The sequence below is a fragment of the Mirounga angustirostris genome, unplaced genomic scaffold (genome assembly GCF_029215605.1).
Source record: "Mirounga angustirostris isolate CCGP_5_RB_7025 unplaced genomic scaffold, mMirAng1.0.hap1 SCAF_15, whole genome shotgun sequence".
NCBI classification, from domain to species: domain Eukaryota; kingdom Metazoa; phylum Chordata; class Mammalia; order Carnivora; family Phocidae; genus Mirounga; species Mirounga angustirostris.
Genome location: NW_026991723.1, coordinates 44,876,559 through 44,902,338, shown reverse-complemented (window position 1 = coordinate 44,902,338; position 25,780 = coordinate 44,876,559). Strand labels below are relative to the sequence as shown.

The window sequence follows — 25,780 nt, the reverse complement described above, 5'->3', positions numbered from 1 at the left end:
GGCACGTGATGTGATAAGCACTGGGTGTTACAGGCAACGAATGAATCGTTGAACACTACATCAAAAACTGATGATGTACTATATGCTGGCTAACTGAACATAATAAACAGTAGAGCAGCAATGGCATTTTAGCATGTATAAACTTATAATTGTGTATAGTATATCCTCTCCCCCTGTATAGTATCCTCTTCCCCATAAATATCCATTTTGTCTCTAGTCATTTCCTCTTCCCCTTTATTCATTATTCTGTTTTCATCTTCTCTGTCCTTCTCTTTCTGGGTGGGGGTCGAGTGAGGGTTGGGCCTTGCAAGGGACACTGAGAGAAATCTCTGAGGTAATAGTAATGTTCTGAATCTTAATAAGGGTTAGATCTGCATCAATGTGTGCATTCAATTTTCAAAAGATACATTTTAAATTTGCAGATTTTCTTATATACGTCTTTATTGAAAAAGAAAAAAACCGTAAACAAATACTGAACTTTAGTTAATATGTATGCTGAAGTCTTTGAGGGAGAAGCATATTAATGTCTACATCTTCTTTTAAATAAATAAAAATATAGGACTGGTGGATGAAGGGATAGACAGTTGATAAAGCAAGTACAATAAAATAGTAACTGGAGACATGGATATTTGGGTGTCACTGTAAGAAAAATCTTTAAACTTAGCTGCAAGTTTGAAATTTTCCATAATGACATATTGGGGAGGAAAATCAACAATGCTCCTTTATACCTACTTAGAAAATATAAGGTACTTAACATAACTTACAAAAACACAACACAAAAGGATAAAACTATGGAGAATAATTTAAAGCTTTATTAAAAGGACATAAAAGATAATCTAAAAAAATGGAGATCAATACCATGTTCATAGATAAGAGAATAATACTGAAAATGTCCATTTTCCCCAGATTAATCTATACATCTAATGCTGCAATCTCAATGAAAACTCCAGCTGAATTTGGGGGTAGAAGGGCTAAAGTTGCTCTAAGCAAAATAAATAAATAAATAAATAATAAATAAATAAATTAATTAATTAATTAAAAAAATTCCATGACGGGGAGCTTACCCTATCAACCAGATGTAACACAAACAGTAATAAAAACAGATTACTGACCAAAAAAAAACAGGGAACACAGAAGCAGGGTGAGGTGCGCATGGGAACTTGATATATGATAAAGGAGATGCTACCTATCAATGAAGAAAAAACAGGCTCCTTCCATGGAGGAAAATAAAGCTGTATTCCTACCATCATCCACAAACACAAAAGTGTACTCCAGATGGATTAAAGACCTAAATATCAGAGGTAAAATATAAAGCTAACAAAAGAAACCTCAGGAGAAACTCTTCATGTCCTACAGATGGGAAACAACTTTTAAAACAAGACCAAAAGCCACAAATCATAAGGTGGAAAATCAATGGATAATGACATCAAAATGAGTAACTTCAAGGAATTAATATCAAGAATATTCAAGACAGACATCAACAAGAAAAATATAAAAATGGACAAGGTAAAAATATAAACAGGCAATTCATAGAAAATGTTGGAATAATTAACAAGTACGTGAAGAGATAAACTCACTAATATTGAGGGAAATTCAAACAAAAACAATACACAACTTTATACTCATTAGAATACAAAAAACAAAAACTTGATTAATACCAAATGCTGGTAACAAATATACAGAAATCAGAATTCTTAGGCACTAGTAGTGGGAGTAGTGCTATCTGGGAAGCAATCTTCCATTGTTCATTGAAATCATGCATGAAAAGGACTCAATGACCTCGCTCCTAAGACTATTATTCTGAGAGAAACTATTTCACAAGTTCAGAAGGAGATATATTTTACAGTGCACTGCATCACTGCAGTGATATTTATAGTAACAGGGAACTGGAAGCAACTGAAGCAACAGTAGGATAATGGATAAGTAAAATGAGGTATTAACTTCCTACAGGAGAAAAGGAATAAACTAGATGTACATACAGCAACTCAGCTTTTAAACAGTAATAAAAATAGAGAGTATCAGTATTCTAATTATGTAAGTTAAAAATGAATAATCAGGGGTGTCTGGATGGCTCAGTCAGTTAAGCGTCTGCCTTCGGCTCAGGTCATGATCCCAGGGTCCTGGGATCAAGCCCCACATCGGGCTCCCTGCTCAGTGGGAAGCCTGCTTCTCCCTCTTCTCTGCCCCTGCTTGCACGCTCTCTCTCACTCTACCTCAAATAAATTAATAAAATCTTTAAAAAAAATGAATAATCGTACAAAACAATGTATTTTATGAGGGTATATATTCAAAGATATCACACACGGAAGAGTCAATGTCTTTGTTGGATAAAGGAATGAGAGTGGGAATGGTAGGGGGTGGTTGAGGGTAGAGCTAATAAAAGAGGATCCTTGCACAAAGCAATGACGATAGTACATCAGAAATTAGAATATAATTTCACTCAGCTCCATACCTGAAGCTAAAAGGAAAAACTAAGCTAAGAAGAAACACCTGTATGATTAGAGATTTTTTAAAAGCAGCTAAAGGTAGACAATAATATGAAGTTTGTCTGCTCCATAAAACAAATAGGATATTAAGTATAATTACTTAAGTAAGCAGTTACCAAACTCTCAATTACTTAATGACTAATTATAGATCACCTAGTCTCTTTTCTATTGCCTAGAATTTGGTCATTTCACCGTACAGAGCACTACCATAAAGAGGCAACAAGTTAGAAGAGCCAAAAAAAACCCCATCCCTCGCACCTTTATTTTTTCTTCTAGAAGATATAAAGTCATTGAGAGGGGCGCCTGGGTGGCTCAGATGGTTAAGCCTCTGCCTTCGGCTCCAGTCATGATCCCAGGGTCCTGGGATCGAGCCCCACATCGGGCTCCTGGTTCAGCAGAAAGCCTGCTTCTCCCTTTCCCTCTGCCTCTCTCCCTGCTTGTGCGCTCTCTCTCTCTCTCTGTATCTGTGTCTCGAATAAATAAAATCTTTAAAAAAAAAAAAAAAGTCACTGAGAAAGTAAGCTTAAAATAATGATAAACATTAAAGTTCTGAATGCTCTATAAAGTTTAGCTCCAAGGATCACTACTACTGATAATTGTGTGTTAAATAAACTGGAAAAGTAGTCTCCTATAGTACCAGTATTTTCTACTCCAATACTGAGAGTGAAGGAGAGATAGGAAAGGGACAGCTGGAGTGTGCCATGACTATTTCACTCTTCCCCCAGGAGTCATGCCTTCTGGGAGGGCACTCACCTCTTAAGGGAGCTTTTACAATACTAACCTTGCAGAGCCTCTCAAGTCTTTAAATTCTATATTGAGAAGAGGCAAGAAGTTGCTTTTACAGAATGGACAGGTTGTATTCAAATTTGAATCATCTGCCGTCCATCCAGCCATAATTTCTTCATCATAAACTAAAGCTCCACAAGCTCTGCACTGTGAACAACTTGACATCAAAACCTAAGAGTAAAAAAGTGCAGACACTGAGAACCTCCACAGTGAAAAGTAATCTTAATAGGCCATCCTCTTGAGACACATAATTTTATTTTGTTGATCAAATTTAGAATTAACAGTTCAATCACTTTACAGATAAAACTACCAGTTTATTGCCTTACTTACGTAAAGCATGAAGCAAATTCAACAAGATGATTTACTGTTCTTTCTACAAGGGTATCATAGAATTCTGTTAAGTGCCATTCTGAAATAAACATGTTTACAACCATTTTATCATGTACAGAATATAGAACTTTTACCTCCATTGCACAATTCTGATAGATGCTAGACATGCTGGTGTTTTGAGAAGAGCCATGGTCTGATTTTTCACAGTCCTGCCCTTTTATGCTTCTTGGAAATGGAGGTTCACCTAAAGAGAAGTAAATATAACACATTATATGAGAATGTCCTTATTCTTTGGAAATGCATACTAAAGTATTTAGGGGGAGTATGATGAAGTCTGCAATTTATTTTCAAACAGTTCAGTATAAAAATCTCTGTAGTATATATCTAAAGTTAACAATAGTTAAATCTAAGTGGAGAATATAGGATCGTTCATTATATGATTCTTTCAACTATTCAGGACATTAGAAATTTTTCATAACAGAATGTTGGAAAAAATAAATAGAATTAAAATTTCTTTAAAATAACACAGCACTAAGAAATTTCAGGGACACAGCCCAGGTATTCTCAAACTCTGGTATACATTTGATTTATCCAGAGAGCTGGTTAAAAATATATATTCCTAAGGTCCCAATCCCACAAATTCAGTCTCAAAAGTCTTAGCCTAGAGTCTGGACATTTGCCTATATTTTTAAATAAATTCTCCATGTGATTTGGACACACACTAAAGTTTGAAACTAATGACAGAGTCCACAAATACAACTAAGGTGACTGTAATACTTAGAGATCCTATAAAATAAGTGGATAGTATGGTGTGGCTCCATTAAAAATCTATCCGCTCATCTCAACAGATGGGGCTTACTGTGCATGAGGTAGGGGAGGGAAAGGTGTGTGCATACGAATGAGTCCCTCCCATACCTGTTGAGTACTGCAGTTTTCCCACATCCCCGCTGCTGCTGCTACTACCAAGGCTGGTGTTGCTCTGGGTGAGTTCACTGGGAACCAACCCAGAAATATTCACGTTAGGTGACACATTCTCCTCCAAAATATGGTCTTCGAGGCCAGCTGGGAAGCTGTAATCTCTGTTAGTTTCCTCCTTTAATTGAAAAGAATAAAACCCCACATACATAAATAGTATCTTCTCCAATGAGAATATAGTCATGCTGCCCTTTTCAGAATTAAACTTCTCTAGAATCCTGAAATAAATTACCATCCCCATAGTTTTCAAAACCGTTCTTGAACTGTTCTCCATATTATTTGGAATTTCGTTTCCACACTCTTAAGATATTCAAGCAATGGCCTACAATACTCTAAGATTTTGTTTCACCCCTGGTGAATGTTGGGGTGTCTCTCAGTAATCAGTATCATAAAATGCAAGAACTCCAGGAAGCTCAGTGTCTCCCATGCAATCAGGCACCCCAGCACGAGGACAGCAGGGGCTATAAAGTCAGACAGGCAGACTGTGGTCTTGGCTCCCCAGCACACAGTAGGTATGTGACCTTGCGGAAATTACTTAACTACTCTTTTAATTATATCATCTGAAAAATATGGGTAAGAGGAGGCCTTTAGAACAAAGTTGCCGTGAGAATTTCAGCTGGTAATATGATTTTCAGAACCACCATCATCAATATTAGAGACATAAAATAAGAATAAAGTTCCAAAAACTATAGTTCTGAACTCAGTGACTGCTGATGCTTTAGTTTAGATAGAAAACATTTCAATAAGCAGTTTCCTTTTTGATTTCTACTTGAAAGAAGACTCATGTTGGGGCGCCTGGGTGGCTGAGTCAGTTAAGCGTCTGCCTTCGGCTCAGGTCATGGTCCCAGGGTCCTAGGATCGAGCCCCACATCGGGCTCCCTCTCAGCGGGAAGCCTGCTTCTCCCTCTCCCACTCCCCCTGCTTGTGTTCCCTCTCTCGCTGTGTCTCTGTTAAATAAATAAATAAAATCTTTAAAAAAAAAAGACTTGTGTCTTGTTATAAAACCATGTTAAGTGATAGAAAAATTAAACATATGCAGAACAGGAAATAAAAGCACTTATATGACCAACACCCACAAAATACAATCAAAATCTTAAATGTATATCCTTCTAGTCATTTTAAAATACATATATATATACTTTTACAAAACAGGATGATATTGTTTTTTAACCTATTCTCATGTAATATATTTTCATGTCATTAAATCTACATTATTTAAAGCCCTGCAACCCAGTCCAGTTTACTGATGTACTGCAATGCATTTAGTAAATCTCTATTGCTTAAACATACAGAATGCTTTCAATTTTGTGTGTTGCACTGATGAATTCCTTTGAGTTACTTTTATACATATCCCTAATTATTTCCTTGGATTAAATTCTGGATAAAAGTTATGAACATTTCTTATAGACTTTATATTCATTCCTTCATTTGAAAATATTTATTAGGTATAACCTATTTGCTTTGTTGGGCACGAGTACCAGGGCTACAGCAATGAAAAGAAAAACAAGATTAAGATATGTGACCACCTGAAATTTATAGTCACATATTCCAAGTCCAAAGTACTCTGTAGAAACTGTTTTTTTACTATTCTTATTAACACTGTTAAATAAAATTTCAAAAATAAAATGGCTCACTCGGTTAGTTTACTTTAACGTAATGCTAGGTTAAGATACTTCTGAAGCTAGCTTATTTTGTCTTTCCTTCACTGACCTTGTAAGCTCTTTTAAATGCAACTCTGTCTTATAGAACTCAATATTGTACTTTTTTTTTTTTTAAGAGATGGGGGGAGAGAGAGAAAGAGAGGGAGGGAAGGGGAGAAGCAGAGGGAAAAAGAGAGAGAGAGAGAATCCCAAGCAGGCTCCACACTCAGCGCAGAGCCCGATTCAGGGCTCGATCTCACAACCCGGAAATCATGACCAGAGTCGAAATCAAGAGTTGGACACTTAACCAACTGAGCCACTCAGGCGCCCCCCCTCAATATTGTACTTTTAATTATTAGTTTGCTTATAAGGTTTTTTTTCAAATAGCATACATTATCTTATTTGTCCGATTTCATTTCCTATGTCTCTAACTTCCTATTTAGAACTTTAGCAATCTGAAATGGATTCTATTTTCTTATAAAGTGCATGATGTTTTAAGTCTCCATGCTTTTTCACATTATTCTCTCAGATATACCTTGCGCCACCTTATCCTTTTGACTAACTCAAAATTTTAAATTTATCCATCAAAACCTAACTTAGATATCACCTGCTTTGCTCTTTTTGAACAGCCCCCTATCAGAGCCCCTTCTAAGATATTGCTTCCTTCTCTGCTACTATAGTGGTTTAAAAGCATGGACTTCAGAGCTAGTCTCCCAGAGTTCAAATTCTAGTTCTGCCACTCATTAGTTGTGTGGACCTGGGGTAATTAATTAACCTCTCTGAATCTCAGGTACCTCAATCTATAAAATGGCGGTAACAATAGTACCAAAGCATGGGGCTGCTATGAAAATTATGTATCAAAATAGATATACAGCTTATGACAGTACCTATGGCATAGTGTTACAATAATAATAGTGAACATTTATAGGTGTCTGTCTTTTCCACTAAAGTACCTAAGTACTATATAATTCTTTGAACACAAAGGTGAAATTTCAATTAAATTTTTCTATAAAACAAGTAAGCAAAATTCCCCCCTTTCTATTTCATAGAAAGGTCTAATGATTCTCTTTTCAGTAATATTTTTTTAAGATTTTATTTATTGGGGCGCCTGGGTGGCTCAGTCGTTAAGCGTCTGCCTTCGGCTCAGGTCATGATCCCAGGGTCCTGGGATCGAGCCCCGCATCGGGCTTCCCGCTCGGTGGGAAGCCTGCTTCTCCCTCTCCCACTCCCCCTGCTTGTGTTCCTTCTCTCGCTGTGTCTCTCTCTGTCAAATAAATAAATAAAATCTTTAAAAAAAAAAAAAAAAGAAAAAGATTTTATTTATTTATTTGATGGAGAGACAGAGAGAGAGAACACAAGTAGGGGATGTGGGAGAGTTGGAGAAGCAGGCTCCCCGCTGAGCAAGGAGCTCGATGAGGGACTCGAACCCAGGACCCTGGGATCATGACCCGAGCCAAAGGCAGACGCTTAACAACTGAGCCACCCAGGCGCCCCTCTTTTTTCAATAATTTTTAGAAGAATTAGCAACTGTTGTTATGCAGTATGAAATCTATGGATTAAGTTGTAGAGTGATTCCATATATATTAAAGAGATAACACAGATAAAAGTTATTTTCAAAAAAGTGAAATGTGGGGCGCCTGGGTGGCTCAGTCGTTAAGTGTCTGCCTTCGGCTCAGGTCATGGTCCCAGGGTCCTGGGATTGAGCCTGACATCGGGCTCCCTGCTGAGGAGCTGCTGCTTCTCCCTCTGCCATCCCCCCTGCTTGTGTTCCCTCTCTCGCTGTGTCTCTCTCTGTCAAATAAATAAAATCTTAAAAAAAAATAAAGTAAAATAAAATAAAGTGAAATGCTATGCAAATATAATATGGCATTATTGTTAAAGTACTCATCATTAGTACTTTCAAAGAAATAAACTTAATGTGTTATTCAGACTCATCTATGGAATTATATAGTCCTGACATTCTATTTCTTTATTATTAATTTCCGTACATTGATGTTCAAGTCATTTCAAGAAAGAAATAGGATATGCATAAAGTCTTAAGATATAAAAAACCAAAGTTAGCAGAAATCTCTAAAGAATAATTTACATATAAAAAAATACTAGAAACATTCCCGTATCAGACCACACACATGAAACACTCTTACCTCATCATCCGAGTAGCTGTAGGCAGACGCTACGGCTACCCACATCTTACTGGCTACTGTTGCCGCTTGTTTCATACCAGATTTCAGAACCTCCATCTTGGGCCCTGAGAGTATATGATCTAGCTTTAGCCCTGACAAAGAATTTACCACAGAACCCAGTGAGCCATGTGGTGAAGAGCGCACCAGTGCCGATAAAGTCGAGCGTTCTTTAGGACCACGAGAGGGAGTCTGCTGCTTGAAACGCCCGGCCAAAGTTTTAGAGCTGGCTTCTGCAGGGGAGCTCTTTTCACGTTCGGGATCTTCCTGTGCTGCTGGACCACGCTCTAAAGGTAGGCTTGAACTCCTCTCCAAAGGGTGAGTAAAGGCACTGGTCGGGCCAGACTCTCTGCCTCCCTCTCCGTGTAATTCCATACTGGAAGACTTGCTACCCAGGGGGCTCTTTAGGTTCATATAGCTTTCGATTTCATCAGCCAGATTACGGGCAATAACTGGAGAAGACACCTTATCTTCAGGATCTGCAGTTTTTTCTCCTGTACATTCAGTGGCTAAAAGAGACAAAGGATCTAGTCCAGTTTCAACATCCTCCCTCTCAACAGCTTTAACGACACCATATAAACTACTTCTCTTATTTATTAGATCTCTGGATCCTACTTTCAGGTCTCTGTTACCATCACTTTGTAGACTGTCACACGCATCCTTTTCCATAGGAGTTTGAGCTACACTGTCATCAACCACAGGTTCCAGGAGCTCTTGGCTTTCCTCAAGCATCTCTAACACCAGAGAAGATCTGTGCTCTGAATCCCAAGTGCTCTCAGACACACGAGTCCTAGCATCAACTAGATGACAACTAACACTCTCAAAGCTCTGGGTGCTTGCAGCTCGGAGTTGAGAGGTCTTAGGACAGGTCAGTGCTGCTGTGAGAATCTTGGCATCCGCTCCCATCATAATAGCCACTTCACTCGAATTCAAATCCAAGCTGCTCTTCTTGAGCAACATTCCTGCTCGACTTTCAGAACTGAAACTACAACTCCTCTCTGGAAAATGCTTTTGTCTTTTATCTCCTCTATCACCATTCTTCTTGAGATTAGTAACTTCACCAAAGACTGCATCTTCAACTGGATCTTGAGTAGCAAATGGCACATTTGCTGTACTACCTAAAGGAAAAGTACAATATTAGAAATGAAACTGTTTTCTGATATAACTTCTAGAAAAATGTCTCTTTTCTGATTTTTGAAAAGGAACACATACTCAGAGTAAAAGATTCAGAGTTTATTTTTTAAAAAGATTTTATTTATTTGAGAGAGAGAATGAGAGAGAGAGCGAGCATGAGGTGGGGAGGATCAGAGGGAGAAGCAGACTCCCTGCTGAGCAGGGAGCCTGACGCGGGACTCGATCCTGGGACTGCAGGATTATGACCTGAGCCGAAGGCAGTCGCTTAAACAACTGAGCCACCCAGGCGCCCCAAGATTCAGAGTTTAGAAGGTACAAAGAAAGTATACAGGAAAAAGAACCACCAAAAAACCTCCATTCAATCCTGCCTCCCAGAGATAACATTGTAATGTATAACCTGCCTTTCACCCTCTACACATACACAATTTACAAATCATGCAATATATGCTGCAGATACCTGTACTATTCACTAAAATTTATCACATTTATCAAATATAGATCTATAAATACATCTTAGTTGAAAAGTTCTACATTCAATTTAAGAAATATATTTTGTGTTAAATAACTGACCTAAAAAGTTTACAAAATTACTTCCCTTCTGGCTTTCATATATCTAACTCAACAAATATTTGCCAGGAATCTACTCCGCACAAAGTAAATTCATAATCATGGAGGAATTATATATTTGCTAAAACCGAAGCCTTACTGCTCCGAAGTAAAATAATTCCCCAAAGTAGTAGAATCTAGAATGGAGTCCTTAGACTTGGCAAATTCCAAGAAGGCTGATAAAATCTGAATAGCTCCAAATTTCTGAGATATATTCATTCCTTCAACAAATACTCGAATGTCTACTAGCAGTCACCATATAAGGTGCTAGGAATATAACAGACATGATCCCAGATCTCTCACCGAGTTCAGTCTTGTTTGATCAAGTGGAACAAAATTATGCCAGTAGTTGTAGGGGGAAGTAGTCTTTTTTTTTTTTTTTTTTTTTTTTTTTAGGGTTTTTGTTTGTTTGTTTAGTTTTTATTTAAATTCCAGTTAGTTGGGCGCCTGGGTGACTCAGTTGGTTAAGCGTCTGCCTTCGGCTCAGGTCATGATCCCAGGGTCCTGGGACAGAGCCCCGCATTGGGCTCCCTGCTCCATGGGAAGCCTGCTTCTCCCTCTCCCACTCCCTCTGCTTGTGTTCCCTCTCTCGCTGTGTCTCTGTCAAATAAATAAATAAAATCTTTAAAAAAAAAAAAAAATTCCAGTTAGTTAACATACAGTGTAATATTAGTTTCAGGAATAGAATTTAGTGATTCATCACTTACAGACAACGCCTGGTGCTCATCACAAGTAGTCTTTTATTCCTTGCTACTATGCAATTTTTTCCCATTCCAAGACCAAAAGCTATCTCCTATTTGAATCATTATCAGAACTGAAGTCTACCCATTCCTATTTAGGATTCTCATTTGTTTTTTAAAAGGCATAATGACCTAGGAGATTTGAGGGAAAAGCTGTCTTTAATAAAGTCTTCTTTTTATCTTCCAAATTAATTTCAAGGTTCTTTTTAAGCTTCCAAATTGGTACCAAATAATAATCATAATCACACCAATTAAACAGAATAAGCACTTAGAGTTATTTCACAGCTTTTCGGAGAATTAAATTAGCCTATTTTACAACTCCAAAATTTGTGCCTGCTTTTGCAAACTTTTACCAGTATTTGAGAAACAGATCTTAGCAAATTTACTGGTTCTCAGAGTATTTCCAGGAATTTAGTGGCACATTTTTTTCAATTTTAAAACAAATTTGACCCTTTGATATATTGGCAAAAGCCCCATTACTACCTCTTCCTTTCTTATTAGAATAAATCTTCCCACATCAAGACATAACATGGACACAGAATGAGTAAAGAGGGAAGGAAACACACCAGACCCCAGATCTTGTCCATGTCAATATTCTGAGAAGATTATAAACCTTTGATGAAGAAAACTCTGCCCTCCTCCTTTTTCTTTTTTAAATGGGCTAGCAACAGGTTGGGAAAATAGGATACAGAACATATATATCAATTATTTTTCCAAAAACCTTTTCATCCACCTCTTGAATACTACCTGCTCCCCAAAACAAACAAACAAATTGAATTTGGTATCAGTAAATTTTAAAAGAAGGAGAGAATTTTGGAATAAGGAGTATTCCTACATGGATTTAAGAAGCTGAGCAAATTAATTTCTATAGTCATACCACAGATACACTTAAGACAGTTGACTTTAGAGAAGTGAATTATAGCAACTACTAAAAAAGGGCAAAAGACACAGGCCAATCTCTTTATCCTTTGAAATCACAAACTTAGATGCATGTCTGAAGGGTACTTGGGAGGCCTAAAACACAACTGAAAGGAGTAAACTCAAATTCAAGGGAGTGACACACAAAAGAGTTATTCATTACAAATATTTAATCACAAATAAGTGGCTCAGGGTGCCTATAAAAACTGGCCAAATTAAAGACGCACTGGTATTTTTCTGCAGTACAGCATAGTGGTATGAATCTTTTCCTTCCACTGCCTTTCCGTTGCCACACAAAAGCCCCCCTGGAATTCAGTAACATCAGTGCCTCTCTGTCCTTTATGAGTATGGGAGGCCCTCTCTCATTATCTACCCTGAGAAAGATGGACCAAACTGAGAAGAGGCACTACAACAAGCAAATGTATTTCCAGGAACAATCAAGCACAATAAATACCCCTCCTTTGAAACACTAAATATGTTAAATAACAACTTCTTTTTTTTTTTTTTAAGATTTTATTTGTTTATTTCAGAGAGAGAGAGAGAGAGTGAGAAAGAGCGCACACGAGAGAGGGGAGGGTGAGAGGGAGAAGTAGGCTCCCTGCAGAGCAGGGAGACCGATGTGGGGCTCCATCCCAGGACCCTGAGATCATGACCTGAGCCAAAGGCAGACACTTAACCCACTGAGCCACCTAGGCGCCCTTAAATAACTTCTTAACCCACGTATAGGATTCAAACTTCTGGCTCTTTAGCCTGTTCATCACAGTTAAGTCATCAATTTAATGTCATTAAAAACTATTTTAACTTGGGGGCGGCCTGGGTGGCTCGTTAAGCGTCTGCCTTTGGCTCAGGTCATGATCCCAGGGTCCTGGGAGATCGAGCCCTGCATTGGGCTCCCTGCTCGGTGGGAGGCCTGCTTCTCCCTCTCCTACTCCCCCTGCTTGTGTTCCCTCTCTCGCTGTCTCTCTCTCTGTCAAATAAATAAATAAGCTCTTTAAAAAAAACCCAAAAAACTATTTTAACTTGGGCGCCTGGGTGGCTCAGTCATCAAGTGGGAGCCTGCTTCTCCCTCTCCCACTCCCCCTGCTTGTGTTCCCTCTCTCTGCCGAAAAATAAATAAAATCTTTAAATAAATAAATACAAACAAACCATTTTAACCATTTCGCCATCAGTATGTGAAGACTCACCTGTGCTGCTCCTCCTGCCACCAAGGTCAAACATGCCAGATGGAACTTTCACAATACTGCTGCCCCATGCGGGGGGCTCAGTAGGGCTCTGGGGCTCGGCACTAGGCTGTGGTTTTGCCACAACAGCAGAGACATCACACACCTCTGAGGAAAAAATATTTGGATGTTATTCCTACTTTTACTAAAATTGAACAGAAACCATATATTGATTTTTGTACTTTTTAAAATATTTTTTCCCCAAGTGGGAGTGAACACATCACTCTTTTATTACTAATTTATTGTGTCTCATTTACTTTATGCCATAAATGTTGCCAGTACTGACGGAAATAAATGCTTTATTTTAGCATCAATAATCCTGACTTGAGCATTCCTGAGAATAAATTAAAGATTTTGGCCTCCAGTTATACTCCCATCACTTATAAAGTAGGAGAGAGGCTTGCTTCTGCTAACTCTGGAGCATAAATTAAGTGACATCATTAAAGAAAAGTGTACTTTTGTGTAAAAGGATAGGAAGAACATCTTATTACCATAAAGCCAGAATATTCCTCCACATTTCCATAAAATGATTACTATAAATCATATCTACCTCAATGAGTCCCAGTAAAAAAAAACAAACCCACAGGAAAACCAGAGACACTATATCTAATCTACCAATGAAAAATACCTACTTAGATATATGAAGGACTTCTAGTGAAAGAGCATTTTAAAATAAAACAAGCACTGGAACACAAGTTTGAGGACTCAAAGTTTAGTCCTGGTTCCATCACAAAATAGCTCTTTGCTTTTAGCAAATGAATACCTCAGTGGATTGCAGTGTCCTACAAAATTGAGGGCTGACCTCTTGTCTCTAAAGATCTCTTACCTTCTAAAATTCAGAAACTACTCATTCTCTCTATATACCACACTACATAGTATCTTATAAGCCCAGACCTTACATTTCTTTCTAGAAATTATCATCAGAATTACCAAATCAGACTTAATCAGTACAGGGGCGCCTGGCTCATCCGGAAGAGCATTTGACTCTTGATCTTGGGGCCGTGAGTTCGAGCCCCATGTTTGGCGTAGAGATTATTTAAAAATTATAAACTTAAAAAGAATTAATACAGTATTTTTCTAAGTAAAGCAGGTAAATACCAGTACTTAACCTTCTGTTTGCACTTTAGTTATCACTTCTCTTGCTGCTTGTTCTTCAGGCACATGAATGTCTGCTTCATCCTTTATAAGTTCATCCTTAGATCCATAGCCTTGGTCAGACTGACCACCTGTTGAAAAAGAATGCAGGCTTACAGGTGAATGTTTTCATATATTCATAGTCTAGCTATAAATGTCAGAAGAAAATTCCATTGATTTATACAATTAAGCTTACAGAAAAGGAAGACAAGAAAGCTCACAAAGCACACGGAACATGGTAAACAAATGACAAGAAGCAAAGAACAGTAACAACGGGAACATCAAAGACTAAAAACTTTGGAGTACTGAACCTTAGTTTCCGCATCCGCAAATTAATAGATTTGGACAAGATGTTCTGAAAAGTTTCCTTTGGAGTATATCTATAGAATGCTACCTTTTGTGAAAGAAAGAGGAGGAAATAAAACAAGCATATATCTGTTTACTTTTGCAAAAAGAAATGAAAAAATAAAACAATAAAACTGGTTAACTACAAGGGGTGGGGGGAAATAGGATGGAAGGGATAAAGAGAGAGGAAATTTTTCTAAATATGGCTTATTGTATTGCTTTTATTTTTGGAAATACATCAATTTCTACACATTCAAAAAAATTAAATCAACAAAACTGGGAGGAGGGTCGTGACTAAAACTGAATGCAAAAAGAAACAAATGGGACCAACTGCATTTCACATGAATAACCATATTGAAAGGATGGGGGAACAGGGAGAGGGGGAGAGGTCTAATCCAAGAAACTTTTCAACACATTATAAGCCTGGGCGGGGGGTAGGGGGGTCGTAATAGACAAATCCTGAACTCCTTAAAAAGCTTGTTTCTCCCAGAGTAACAGATGTAGCAATTCTGAAATTATTTTATATATACTGCAGGACTGAGCAAATGAGTAAACATAATGATGGATATTGGGAGCCAAGATACTTACTGTGGAAGAAGAGAGATTTTTAAAAAATGAAATGAAGGAAGACAAAGAAAAACCTGTAGGGTTTTATTATTATTTTTTTTATTATTATTATTATTTCTAGGGCACCTGGGTGGGGCACCTGGGTGGTTCAGTTGGTTAAGCATCCGACTCTTGGTTTTGGCTCAGGTCATGATCTCAGGTCATGAGATCAAGCCCTGTGTTGAGCTCCATACTCATCAGGGAGTCTGCTTGAGATTCTCTCTCCCTCTCCCTCTGCCCCTCTCCACCCTCAAATAAATAAATAAAGCTTTAAAAAAATGGAGGTATTTCTAAAACATACGTATTTCTTTTTTTTCCCCCTCATATATACATATTTTCCAGCTCTGCTGAAAAATTCTAGAAGCAGTAATACCCTGTAGCGTAAGCATACCGAGAGCCCAGATCTTGGCTTCTAGAATCTACTGTCCATTGAAAGGAACCTGGAATCCTTGAAGAAATGGCTGATTTCAGATCTCAGGGAGGAAAGCTACAAGAATGAGCCAGGAACATTTTGTTGTACTAAAAGGAAGTGTTGAAAAACAATAATCAGGGTATGTCTTAGTAAAATGATTAAACCAAAAAACATAGAATACCATCCTATAAATGTGGATGGAGGATAGAGTTGGCAAAATCACTTTTTTTTTTTTTTTTAAGATTTATTTATTTGAGAGAGAAAGAGTGCGAGTACAGGGGGAGGGGCAGAAGGAGAGGGAGAATCTCAAGCAGACTCCACGCTGAGCACAGAGCCCAACACAGGACTTAATCTCACAACCCTGAGATCAGGACATGAGCAGAAATCAGAGTCAGACGCTTAACCAACTGAGCCACCCAGGCGCCCCAATATCACTACTTTATAGTAAAGACTGGTTAAGGCAAGAATCATCAATGGATGCTAAATTTAAAAGAGAAAGTGGGATGAGAAAGAGGGTATTACTGCATAGTCTCAGAGTCTCCTCACAGTAGGGGGGTAATGATAACGAGGAGAAGCCAAATATTAAGACCAGGTGATCAAAATTAGTACCAACAATGAGAGGCAGACAGACACTGTTGTGGGGGTATGACAGTCACTTTTGTAGTAGAGCCATCGATGTACACTCAATCTAATCACAAGGAAACAAGCAAACATCAGACAAACTCAAACTAAGGAACATTCCACAAAATAACCGGAATGAATTCTTCAAAAAGGCTGTGGTCATGAAAGACAAAGAAAGGGTAAGGAACTGTGCCAGGTTAAAGGAGACCAAAGGAGAGGGAGCTGGAGTCCCACAAAGGACATTATAGCAACTGACAAAACTGGAGTGTAGACTACAGATTAAAGTAGTATATCCATATTTTCCTGAATTTGGTTAACTATGGTTTTATCAGAGAAAAATACCACTGAAGTATTAAAAGGTAAAAGGGCAAGATGTATGCAACCTGCTGTCACACGATTCAGAAAAATAATGTGTATATGTGCGTACAGAAACAAAACGATAAAGCAAATGTGGCAAACTAAAAGAGTGAATCTAGATAGACATTATGCAAGTGTTCTCTGTACTATACTTGCACCATTTTCGTAAGTTTGAAATAATTTCAAAATAAAGTTTTAAACAAGTCTATTTGACTTTCGAGTTCTATCATTTAAAACAGAAACAAGACTGAGGACTAAACGAGGCCTACCTGAAACTAAGTTCCTAGAGAATCCTTACAGAGGATGTCTATGAAACATGAAACAGGAACACACGGTTGACCCTCGAACACTGGTCCTCCCACCCCGCACAATCGAAAATCCAGGCATAACTCTTCACTCCCCAAAACTGAACTAATAGTCTACTGTTGACTGGCAGCCTTACCGATAACAAACAGTCGATTAACACATACCTTGTATTCTATATATTATAGACTGTATTCTTACAGTAAAGGAAGCTAGAGAAAAGAAAATGTTATTAAAAAATCATCAAGTGGGGTGCCTGGGTGGCTCAGTCATTAAGTGTCTGCCTTCGGCTCAGGTCATGATCCCAGGGTCCTGGGATCAAGCCCCACATCGGGCTCCCTGCTCCGCAGGAAGCTTGCTTCTCCCTCTCCCACTCCCCCTGCTTGTGTTCCCTCTCTCTCTGTCAAATAAATAAAATCTTAAAAAAAAAAAAATCATCAAGTATTGTAGTAGTGTTGTATGGTGACAGATGGTCGCTACACTGTGGTGAGCACAGCATAAGGCATAGAGAAGTTGAATCACTATGCTATAGACCTGACACTAATGTAACATCACGTATAAACCATACTCAAATTTAAATTTTTTTTTAAAACGGGGGAAAATGAAAATCATAAGGAAGAGGAAATACATTTACAGTACTGTATTTATTGAAAAAACATGGCGTGGAAGTGGACCTGGGCCATTCAAACCCATGTTGTTCAAGAGTTAACTGTAGTGCCTTCTCCCTTCTGCTGCGTGTTATACTGCCACTCAAACTTTGGGTTTGCAATATAAGAAAAAAACTAAACTTCTTTATATACCCCTCGTTAGAATGATTAATTTGCCAGTTTTTAATTGCCCCCTCAGAAAGTCTGGTAAGGCATGATGCTGCCATGAAATGGACACAAAGTCTGGGGACTAAGCTGACTGATTAAACCAAGGTATGCCCCCCATTAAGCTAAGTGACCCCGTATCAGGTACCAACCAAGTGGAAAGATTCTACAAGAGAATCCTTAAAGAAACAGCAACCTAGGGGCGCCTGGGTGGCTCAGTCGTTAAGCGTCTGCCTTCGGCTCAGGTCATGATCCCAGGGTCCTGGGATCGAGTCCCACATCGGGCTCCCTGCTCAGCAGGAAGCCTGCTTCTCCTTCTCCCACTCCCCCTGCTTGTGTTCCCTCTCTCGCTGTCTCTCTCTTTCTATCAAATAAATAAAATCTTAAAAAAAAAAAAAAAAACAAAACAGCAACCTAAGCACCTGGGTTGGAAGTCTCCAAAAGTATCAAATGACGTCACCAGAAACTCTACAAGACCCATAATCACTGTAAATTCAGCACTGGGGCTTCAGCCATTTGAAATGTAACTTTAAAGATATGTATGGAAAAGGGATCTGAAGTTCCTTCCCCAACTACTGGAATCTTTATGCCAATTACCCAGAATTACTAGGAGACTGTTTTTTTCATTAAAGGAGATAAGCTTAGAAGAGTAAGGACAGGATTTATCTATTACTATTTTAAAAATTATAATTATTCTGGTGAAATGGTTTCATATCACAAAATTATTCTCTTTTTTTCATAAATGAAATCCATTTCTTCTTACAAGTTTTAGGAACAAATACAGGAAGAAATAAAATAAGGCAACTTTACAATCAAAGTCATATAAAAATTCCTACTGCTGAAAGAAAGTTAATTTACAAACAGGATTGTAACTTATAGCTCTATGTTGACTTTCAATGATTTATACATGGTTCTGTAATTATGGGGTAATTTTTAGCACAAGAACTTAGCAGATCAGTTTTAGCAAGCAAAACCATCTCAACAGCTGGAACACTGAAATCTTTAATCCCCATAAAACTATTGGGATACAATGATGCTACAAACAAACCCCAAAGGAAGAATTATAGCAAGGCACAGTGTATTTTCAAATAAGATAATAAATATGCTTTGCAAAATGATAGTGAAATGTTAGCTGGATATTTTCAGTGGTACATATATGATTACACTTATCTGAAGAAGAAAAAGTCAAGAAAACTGAAACTGTTTTCCACCTGCAACAATACTTTAAACACAACAAAAGGTCTCTCCCCCACCCTTGCATGTCAGCAAAATTTAACCTAATAAATGGGAAATTACCTGAAGTGGTTAACATTCAAGGGTAGAATTAATGCACACGTGTATCCATAGCTTCACGTCATACAAGTCTGTCTGCACCCCACACCATGACAGCCAAGGACAAATGCAGCACCAAGAAACAGCACAGAGCAAAAAGCAGAGCAACAAAGAGCAGAAAAAAGGAAACTTCAGTCATTGAGACAAGTTCATCAGATGAAACACAGGAATTAGACTTAGGATTCTTTTTAAAGAAAAGCTTGAGATATTAACAATAACAACAACAACAAAAAAAGAAAAACAACACAAAAAGAAGGATGTGCAACACACATATATTTGCTCAATGTGCTACTCGAATTATGCGTATTTCTAACTTCAGAGGACAGAGGGTAAGCCCGTAGCTTTGTATGTAAAAGTCACTTCCGAAGTTCCTCAGATTTTAAAAAAGTGTCACTTAAAATAATGACTATGCAAAGAGAATACTCTTTGTCATGGTATGTGACTTATTTTCTTCCCGCTTTAATATTCATAATCTCAAATTTTTTTACTATTTTCCACTTAATGAAAAAAAGATCTGCAAGTTGTATCACTACATTCAAGTTCCTCAGTTTATCATTCCTACAGTTATTTCATATACTTTCACAAATTAATGATGAACCAAATACAAAGGAGCACCACGCTAGAAGAGCCTTTTGCACAGCACTCTAGAGTTAATTTTATATATTTTAGGAAATAAAAAGAAGGGATCTGCAACCGGAGGTGTAATTTCTTCTGTAATTTCTTATTTATATAAAGTACTCATTGCACAAACTCTTAAGAAAAAGGAAGGTAAAAGCTTTTTAAAAAGGGAAAGACTTAACAAGAGAGCAAGTGAAGGGTTAGTAAAATCCAGATTTTAGTACCTGTGCTAAAGTGATTATCAGTGGAATCAAGCCTGACTGAATCTCTGACGAAGACTGTGTGCTCCCCATTGTTAGCATCATTAGAACTACCCATGCTACCGTGGCTCAGCACATCCCCATCACTGCCACCTGTGGCATTCTGAGGAGCTAAAGGTAAGGACAACAGCAGGTCAGTAACTCATGCACTGATCATCTCTGAAACTAAACACGAATGCCTCACAATTCATTTATAGTTGCAGAACATTTCTAAATCTGTGGGGGGAAAATAATCTGGGACTAATGTAATCTCTATCTTTAGTTGTATATGAAAATATCAACCAGAATTTCATTTATGTTTTCTACTTCATACAATTAAACACTCGCATGCCTATATAAAGCTTATGGTTCAGCAAGAGGGTATCTTTCCAACCACATGTATTACCTGATATTGAGGAGACCTGTGACTTTTGCACGGTCTTTTTAAGCGGCTGCCTAAACTGTGCCAAGCCACGTACCACATTCCGTACCTTCGTCCATAAGAAGATACCACTGCGGGTACTGCTAGGCCACGGGCTCTCCAAAACTACCTACCGGTAAAATAATGGTTAAAAATAATGATTACAAGCAATACTTGATTTTTTAAAGAAATACATATATACACAATACATACATAACTACAGCTCAAAACTCTAAAAGAAGTTTCATGAATAATAAAAGGTACAAAAATATGTCAATCTTAATAAGCAACATAGGTTGTCCAATGTCAATCCCACTTACCTTATTATAATAACCATAAGTAATAGCATTTGGCTTTATCTTAGCAGTTTTCATTTCAAATAAGACTCTCACTGCCAAAACAGGATGACCCCAAAGTCCACAGAGCTGCATGACTACTCGATAGCACACCTAACAAAAAATAACATCAAAGCAGGAGTAGTTAATTAGTCTATGACCTGTAGAAATTTTTTAATTATTCAGTTCTTCTACTCAAAGTCATTAAGCACTATTTTATCCTTTGTTCTGAGTCTTGGTACATTATTTTAAAAACCTATTCATTAATGAAAATACCATCCTTAACTATATCACGTAAGACCTATGTGCATGTGTGCCATTTGTTTCAGCAACTAAGTTTACACAAAGAGAATGACTATTATTCCCCGTAATTTGAGAAGGAATTCATTTTTTAAATCTAATATGATTAAAATAACTCTCTCCCAAATCATGTTCTATATTCTGTGCCAAAGGAATTAAAGACAACATCTCCAGGATGCCTATGTAACAAAGATTTTGTAAACCCATGTCTTAGAAAAGTATGAGAAGAAACTTTAGGGGCGCCTGAGTGGCTCATTCGGCTAAGCGTCTTCTTCGGCTTACAGAGTCCTGGGATCAAGCCCCAAGTCAGGCTCCCTGCTCAGCGGGGAGCCTGCTTCTCTCTCTCCCTCTGCCCCTCCCCCTGCTTGTGCTCGCTCTCTCTCTCAAATAAATAAAAAATCTTAAAAAAAAAAAAGAGGGGAGAAAAGATGGCAGAGGAGTAGGGGACCCTATTCCAACCGGTCCCCGGAATTGAGCTGGCTATCTACCAGACCACTCTGAACATCCATGAAATCAGCCTGAGATGTAAGAAGATAGATCTGGATCTCTACAAACAGAGTATTGCGGGCGGTTGGTTTCGAGGTTTGAAGCAGGGAGCTGTGATTCCACAGGCAGATATCAGAGGATAAACCACATTGAGATACCACCTTACACCCAGTCAGAATGGCAAAAATGGACAGGGCAAGAAACAATAAATGTTGGAGAGGTTATGGGGAAAGGGGTTCCTCTTACACTGTTGGTGGGAATGCAAGTTGGTACAGCCACTTTGGAAAACAGAGTGGAGGTGCCTCAAAAAATTAAATACAGAGCTATCCTATGACCCAGCAATTGCACTCCTGGGTATTTACCCCAAAGACACAGATGTAGTGAAAAGAATGGGGTATTTACCCCAAAGACACTACAGATGTAGTGAAAAGAAAGGCCATATGTACCCCAATGTTCATAGCAGCAATGTCCACAATAGCCAAACTGTGGAAAGAGCCGAGATGCCCTTCAACAGATGAATGGATAAAGAAGTTGTGGTCTATATATACAATGGAATATTACTCAGCCATCAGAAAGGATGAATACCCAACTTTTACATCAACATGGATGGGACTGGAGGAGATTATGATAACTGAAATAAGTCAAGCAGAGAAAGTCAATTATCATATGGTTTCACTTATTTGTGGAACATAAGGAATAGCATGGAGGACATCAGGAAAAGGGAGGGAAAAAATGAAGGGGGGGGATATCAGAGGAAGAGACGAACCATGAGAGACTATGGATTCTGAGACACAAACTGAGGGTTTTAGAGGGAAGGGTGTGGGGGGATGGGTTAGCCCAGTGATGGGTATTAAGGAGGGCATGTACTGCATGGAGCACTGCGTGTTATAAGAAAGCAATGAATCGTGGATTACCACATCAAAAACTAATGATGTATTGTATGGTGATTAACATAAGATAGTAAAATAAAATTTAAAAAAATAAATAAAAATTTAAAAAATAGTTATGGGAAAAAAAAGAAACTTTAAAATATTATTATTAGCAAAGGCTTTTCTGAGAATATGTGTTTACTGAGGAGGGCTAGATTTGATCACAAGAGGACAAGTGAAGTTAGAAGATGGAGTTAGAATCTCACACATTAGAAGACTATAGTAGAAATCATGGAGAATAAATGGGTATCTCACGGGCTCCCAGCAAAGAGGTGAGCCAGCTAGCAGGAGCAGTGATGGTACGGCCACAGACTCGCTTACAGCTTAGTCTGAGAATAAGGAAATACACAGAAGATACTCTTCTTGGGTCTTGTAAAATGTGCTCTGTTTATAACAGAGTTGGTTAACAAAAAGGTATTTTTTTTTAAAGATTTTATTTATTTATCTGAGAGAGAGAATGAGATAGAGAGAGAGAGCATGAGAAGGGGGAGGGTCAGAGGGAGAAGCAGACTCCCTGCTGAGCAGGGAGTCCGATGTGGGACTTGATCCCGGACTCCAGGATCATGACCTGAGCCGAAGGCAGTGGCTTAACCAACTGAGCCACCCAGGCACCCAACAAAAAGGTATTGTAAAGCCAAGTTGCTCTCAACTAAAGGGGAAAGTAAAAAGATTTCAGAAAGGATATTTTAGTCAAGAGAACAGAAGAAATGAAATAGAAAAAGAGACATGAAAAGGCCGAGGATCATAAAGATGAATACTTGGAAGCCAGAAATGGATAATGTAATTTAGAAACAGGAGGTCAGAAACTGAGAGCAACTCTGTAAGTGACTACATGAATCAGGGACAACTGAAGGAACCAGCTAAGATGTGTGAAGGGATGAAAGAGAATGTGGCACACGAGGGTTCTTCAAATATCTGAAGAGTTGTCACATCAAAGAGGGAGTAAACAGTCTGTACAATTCCAAAAAAGCTCTAGAGAGGTAGGAACTGAGCTCAGCCAGAAACACACTTCCTAGGAACATTAGACTCCATTCAAGCATAGGGAAGATCTCATATGTTACAGACTTGCTACAGAGGATCTCAGCTTTAGGTTCAAGTTGTACTAAAGTATCTTCAAATCCTATCAACCCTTAAGATTCTGTGGGCCATAAAGAAGTAACTCACTTTCTATGTCAAATTGAGATTAATCTGAATTTTCTAAAAGCATTCTAGGCAACAAATTTATTCTGAAGTCTGCAAAGTGCTCCCCAACCTCCCAGTTTTACCTGTATAAGGGCCAGTCGCCAAACTAAAGAAATAGTAATAATGCCAAAGATGTAATTTTTCAATTGCAGTATTTTGTTGCCTGCAACATATCTTTTAGATATCTGTGGTAGATAAAGGATGTTCACTCACGCTTTGCTACTCCTTCCACTGGGTCTATGTCCCTCCCCCTGAACTGAGAGAGAAGGGCGTCTGAGACTGCATTACCAATAGAATTTGACTAAAGAGACACTGTACTAGTTTCCTGGCTTAAGCCTTAAGAAACTGCCAGTTTCCACTTCCTCTCCCTCGAAACAAAGCCCTAAGCTATCATGGACAAAGCCCAAGTACCACAGAGAGAGGTCCTGAGCCTACATGGAGGAAGAGGGGCCCACCTGAGCCCAGCATTACGCTCCCCCTTGCCAAGGTACCTGGTAGGCACTGGAGTTAAGCTATCTTGGGCCAACCAGACCAGATCAGCTAGCAACGATTATGACCAACTGATTCCAGTTAATGCAATGTGGAGCAGAAAAATCACCCAGAATCCTTCCTGGGTTCTCAGCAAATAAAGGCCAGATTTAATAAAATTGTTGTCGTAAGCCACTAAGTTCTGCGGTGGTTTGTTACTCAGCAATGTACAACAATATCATATGAACAGACTGATAAAAAAATGTAGGAATAAGTTTGACACAAATATTTCATTTTCATTAAAAATTCAGTTAAGCAGTATTAAAAACAAAATGCATTATGCATTTTAACTTTAGTCTATGTGGCATATGCTATTTCTGGGTCTTTGAAGAGTTTTATTTTAAAATCTAGGTTATTACACCTTTTACATAACATGCAGAACAAAGAGCTGTCAAATTAGAACATTAAGCATATGAATGAGAGGTTCTAATGAAACAGACCTAAAAATCAAGACCACTTACTTATTAGGCAGTCTTACGTGTATGTCATTTCATCTAAGTTTCAAATTATTTTCTTTGTAAAATGTAGCTAATATATAAACTGCCTCACAGACTTGCTGGAAATACCAAAGGAAAGAATGTACATGAAAATACTGTGAAAACTTTAATATGCTACTCTCTATATAATCAATAAACAGATAAAATGCACAAAATACACTTAGAAAAGAATGCATTCTTAAGTTTTAAAATAAACATTTCTATCTTCCAGTTGTGGAGATGTAATGACTTCAGGAGACTAAAAATCTGTCAAAATAACTTGTTAGAAGTAGGAATACAACAAATTAAGCTCCAAATTTAAGCTTCCTATCACAGTGTTTATTGGGGAAATAGTCTAAAAAAATTTTTTAACTTACTAGTCATAACTGCTGTATGTTAGAAATGAGAGAATGTAATTCCTTGTACCAAAGACTACCCCTGAACTTTAATACCTACAGAGGAAAATACTTCTTAGGATTTATGATATGTACTATGAACTTATAACTTATCAAACAAACTTAATCAAGTACTGTGCTTTGAATTTAGAGTATGGTAACATAATTCATACAGCATACTTTCAAACACTTTAAAAATACCTTCACAGAGCATACTTTAAAGCGCTTTAAAAATATTTTATGCCTTTCACAAGTTAAAACACATCTTAAAACACATCTCAGATAGAAAACTGTATTAGAACTAATTTTTTAAAACGCTAAAATGCATAAGGTATGAAACACTGATTCCGATCAAGTATTTTTAATTTCCAAATAGTTTTATAAACATTGGATGACAGAAAAAATGTAATCAAATATGAGAATGGATATTTTAGTACTTGTTTTATAATTTTATTTTTATTTTTAAAGCTTTTATAACATACAGTTAATACTTAGAGAAAATCAGTATACCCACAAGCATTATCAAATCTTCATATTATACATGCTATATTCATTTAAGATCTTTTGTAAGAAAAAAATATATAATTATTGCTGAAGCCTATAATGCGCCCCTCTTCAAACCCATTTCTCTTCTATCCCTGTGTTCTTTCCCCTCAGATACCCATTACTCAGTTTGTATTTCAATTTCATTTTAAATTCTAATCTGATTCTAAAGATCATTTATAGTTATTTTAACACCAAAAGTTATTTTTAAGAGGGAAAACTAGCCAAGAAAAAGGCTAAATAAGTGATTCAGTTTCCTCAACCATTAACTGGATAGTATCACTACAGATCTCTTAGGATGGCTCTCAAGCTTAAGGGAAAGTGACTGTAACATCTTTAGCATAGCCAGGTACTATTCTAGCACACTGTACATTAACTGATTTAATCCTCA

The 25,780-nt window shown here is 37.8% G+C and overlaps 1 protein-coding gene across 7 annotated transcripts in view; it reads right to left on the bottom strand.

Moving 5' to 3' along the window:
- Positions 1-25,780, bottom strand: part of DENND4C (DENN domain containing 4C) — a 139,736-nt gene that overhangs the window by 22,000 nt on the left and 91,956 nt on the right. For 6 of the 7 annotated variants that reach the window (XR_010407641.1, XM_064579236.1, XM_064579234.1 and 3 more), the window contains 9 exons: positions 20,536-20,664; positions 20,201-20,345; positions 19,780-19,926; positions 14,125-14,241; positions 12,980-13,123; positions 8,362-9,515; positions 4,518-4,695; positions 3,737-3,846; positions 3,268-3,443 (listed from right to left, as the gene is read on the bottom strand). Coding sequence is in view for 6 of the 7 variants with exons in the window: in XM_064579236.1 (XP_064435306.1) it covers positions 3,268-3,443; positions 3,737-3,846; positions 4,518-4,695; positions 8,362-9,515; positions 12,980-13,123; positions 14,125-14,241; positions 19,780-19,926; positions 20,201-20,345; positions 20,536-20,664 (2,300 nt within the window). In the remaining variant the exon portion in view is untranslated. The remainder of the gene's footprint in view (positions 1-3,267; positions 3,444-3,736; positions 3,847-4,517; positions 4,696-8,361; positions 9,516-12,979; positions 13,124-14,124; positions 14,242-19,779; positions 19,927-20,200; positions 20,346-20,535; positions 20,665-25,780) is intronic. The other variant, XM_064579238.1, reaches the window with a different exon arrangement.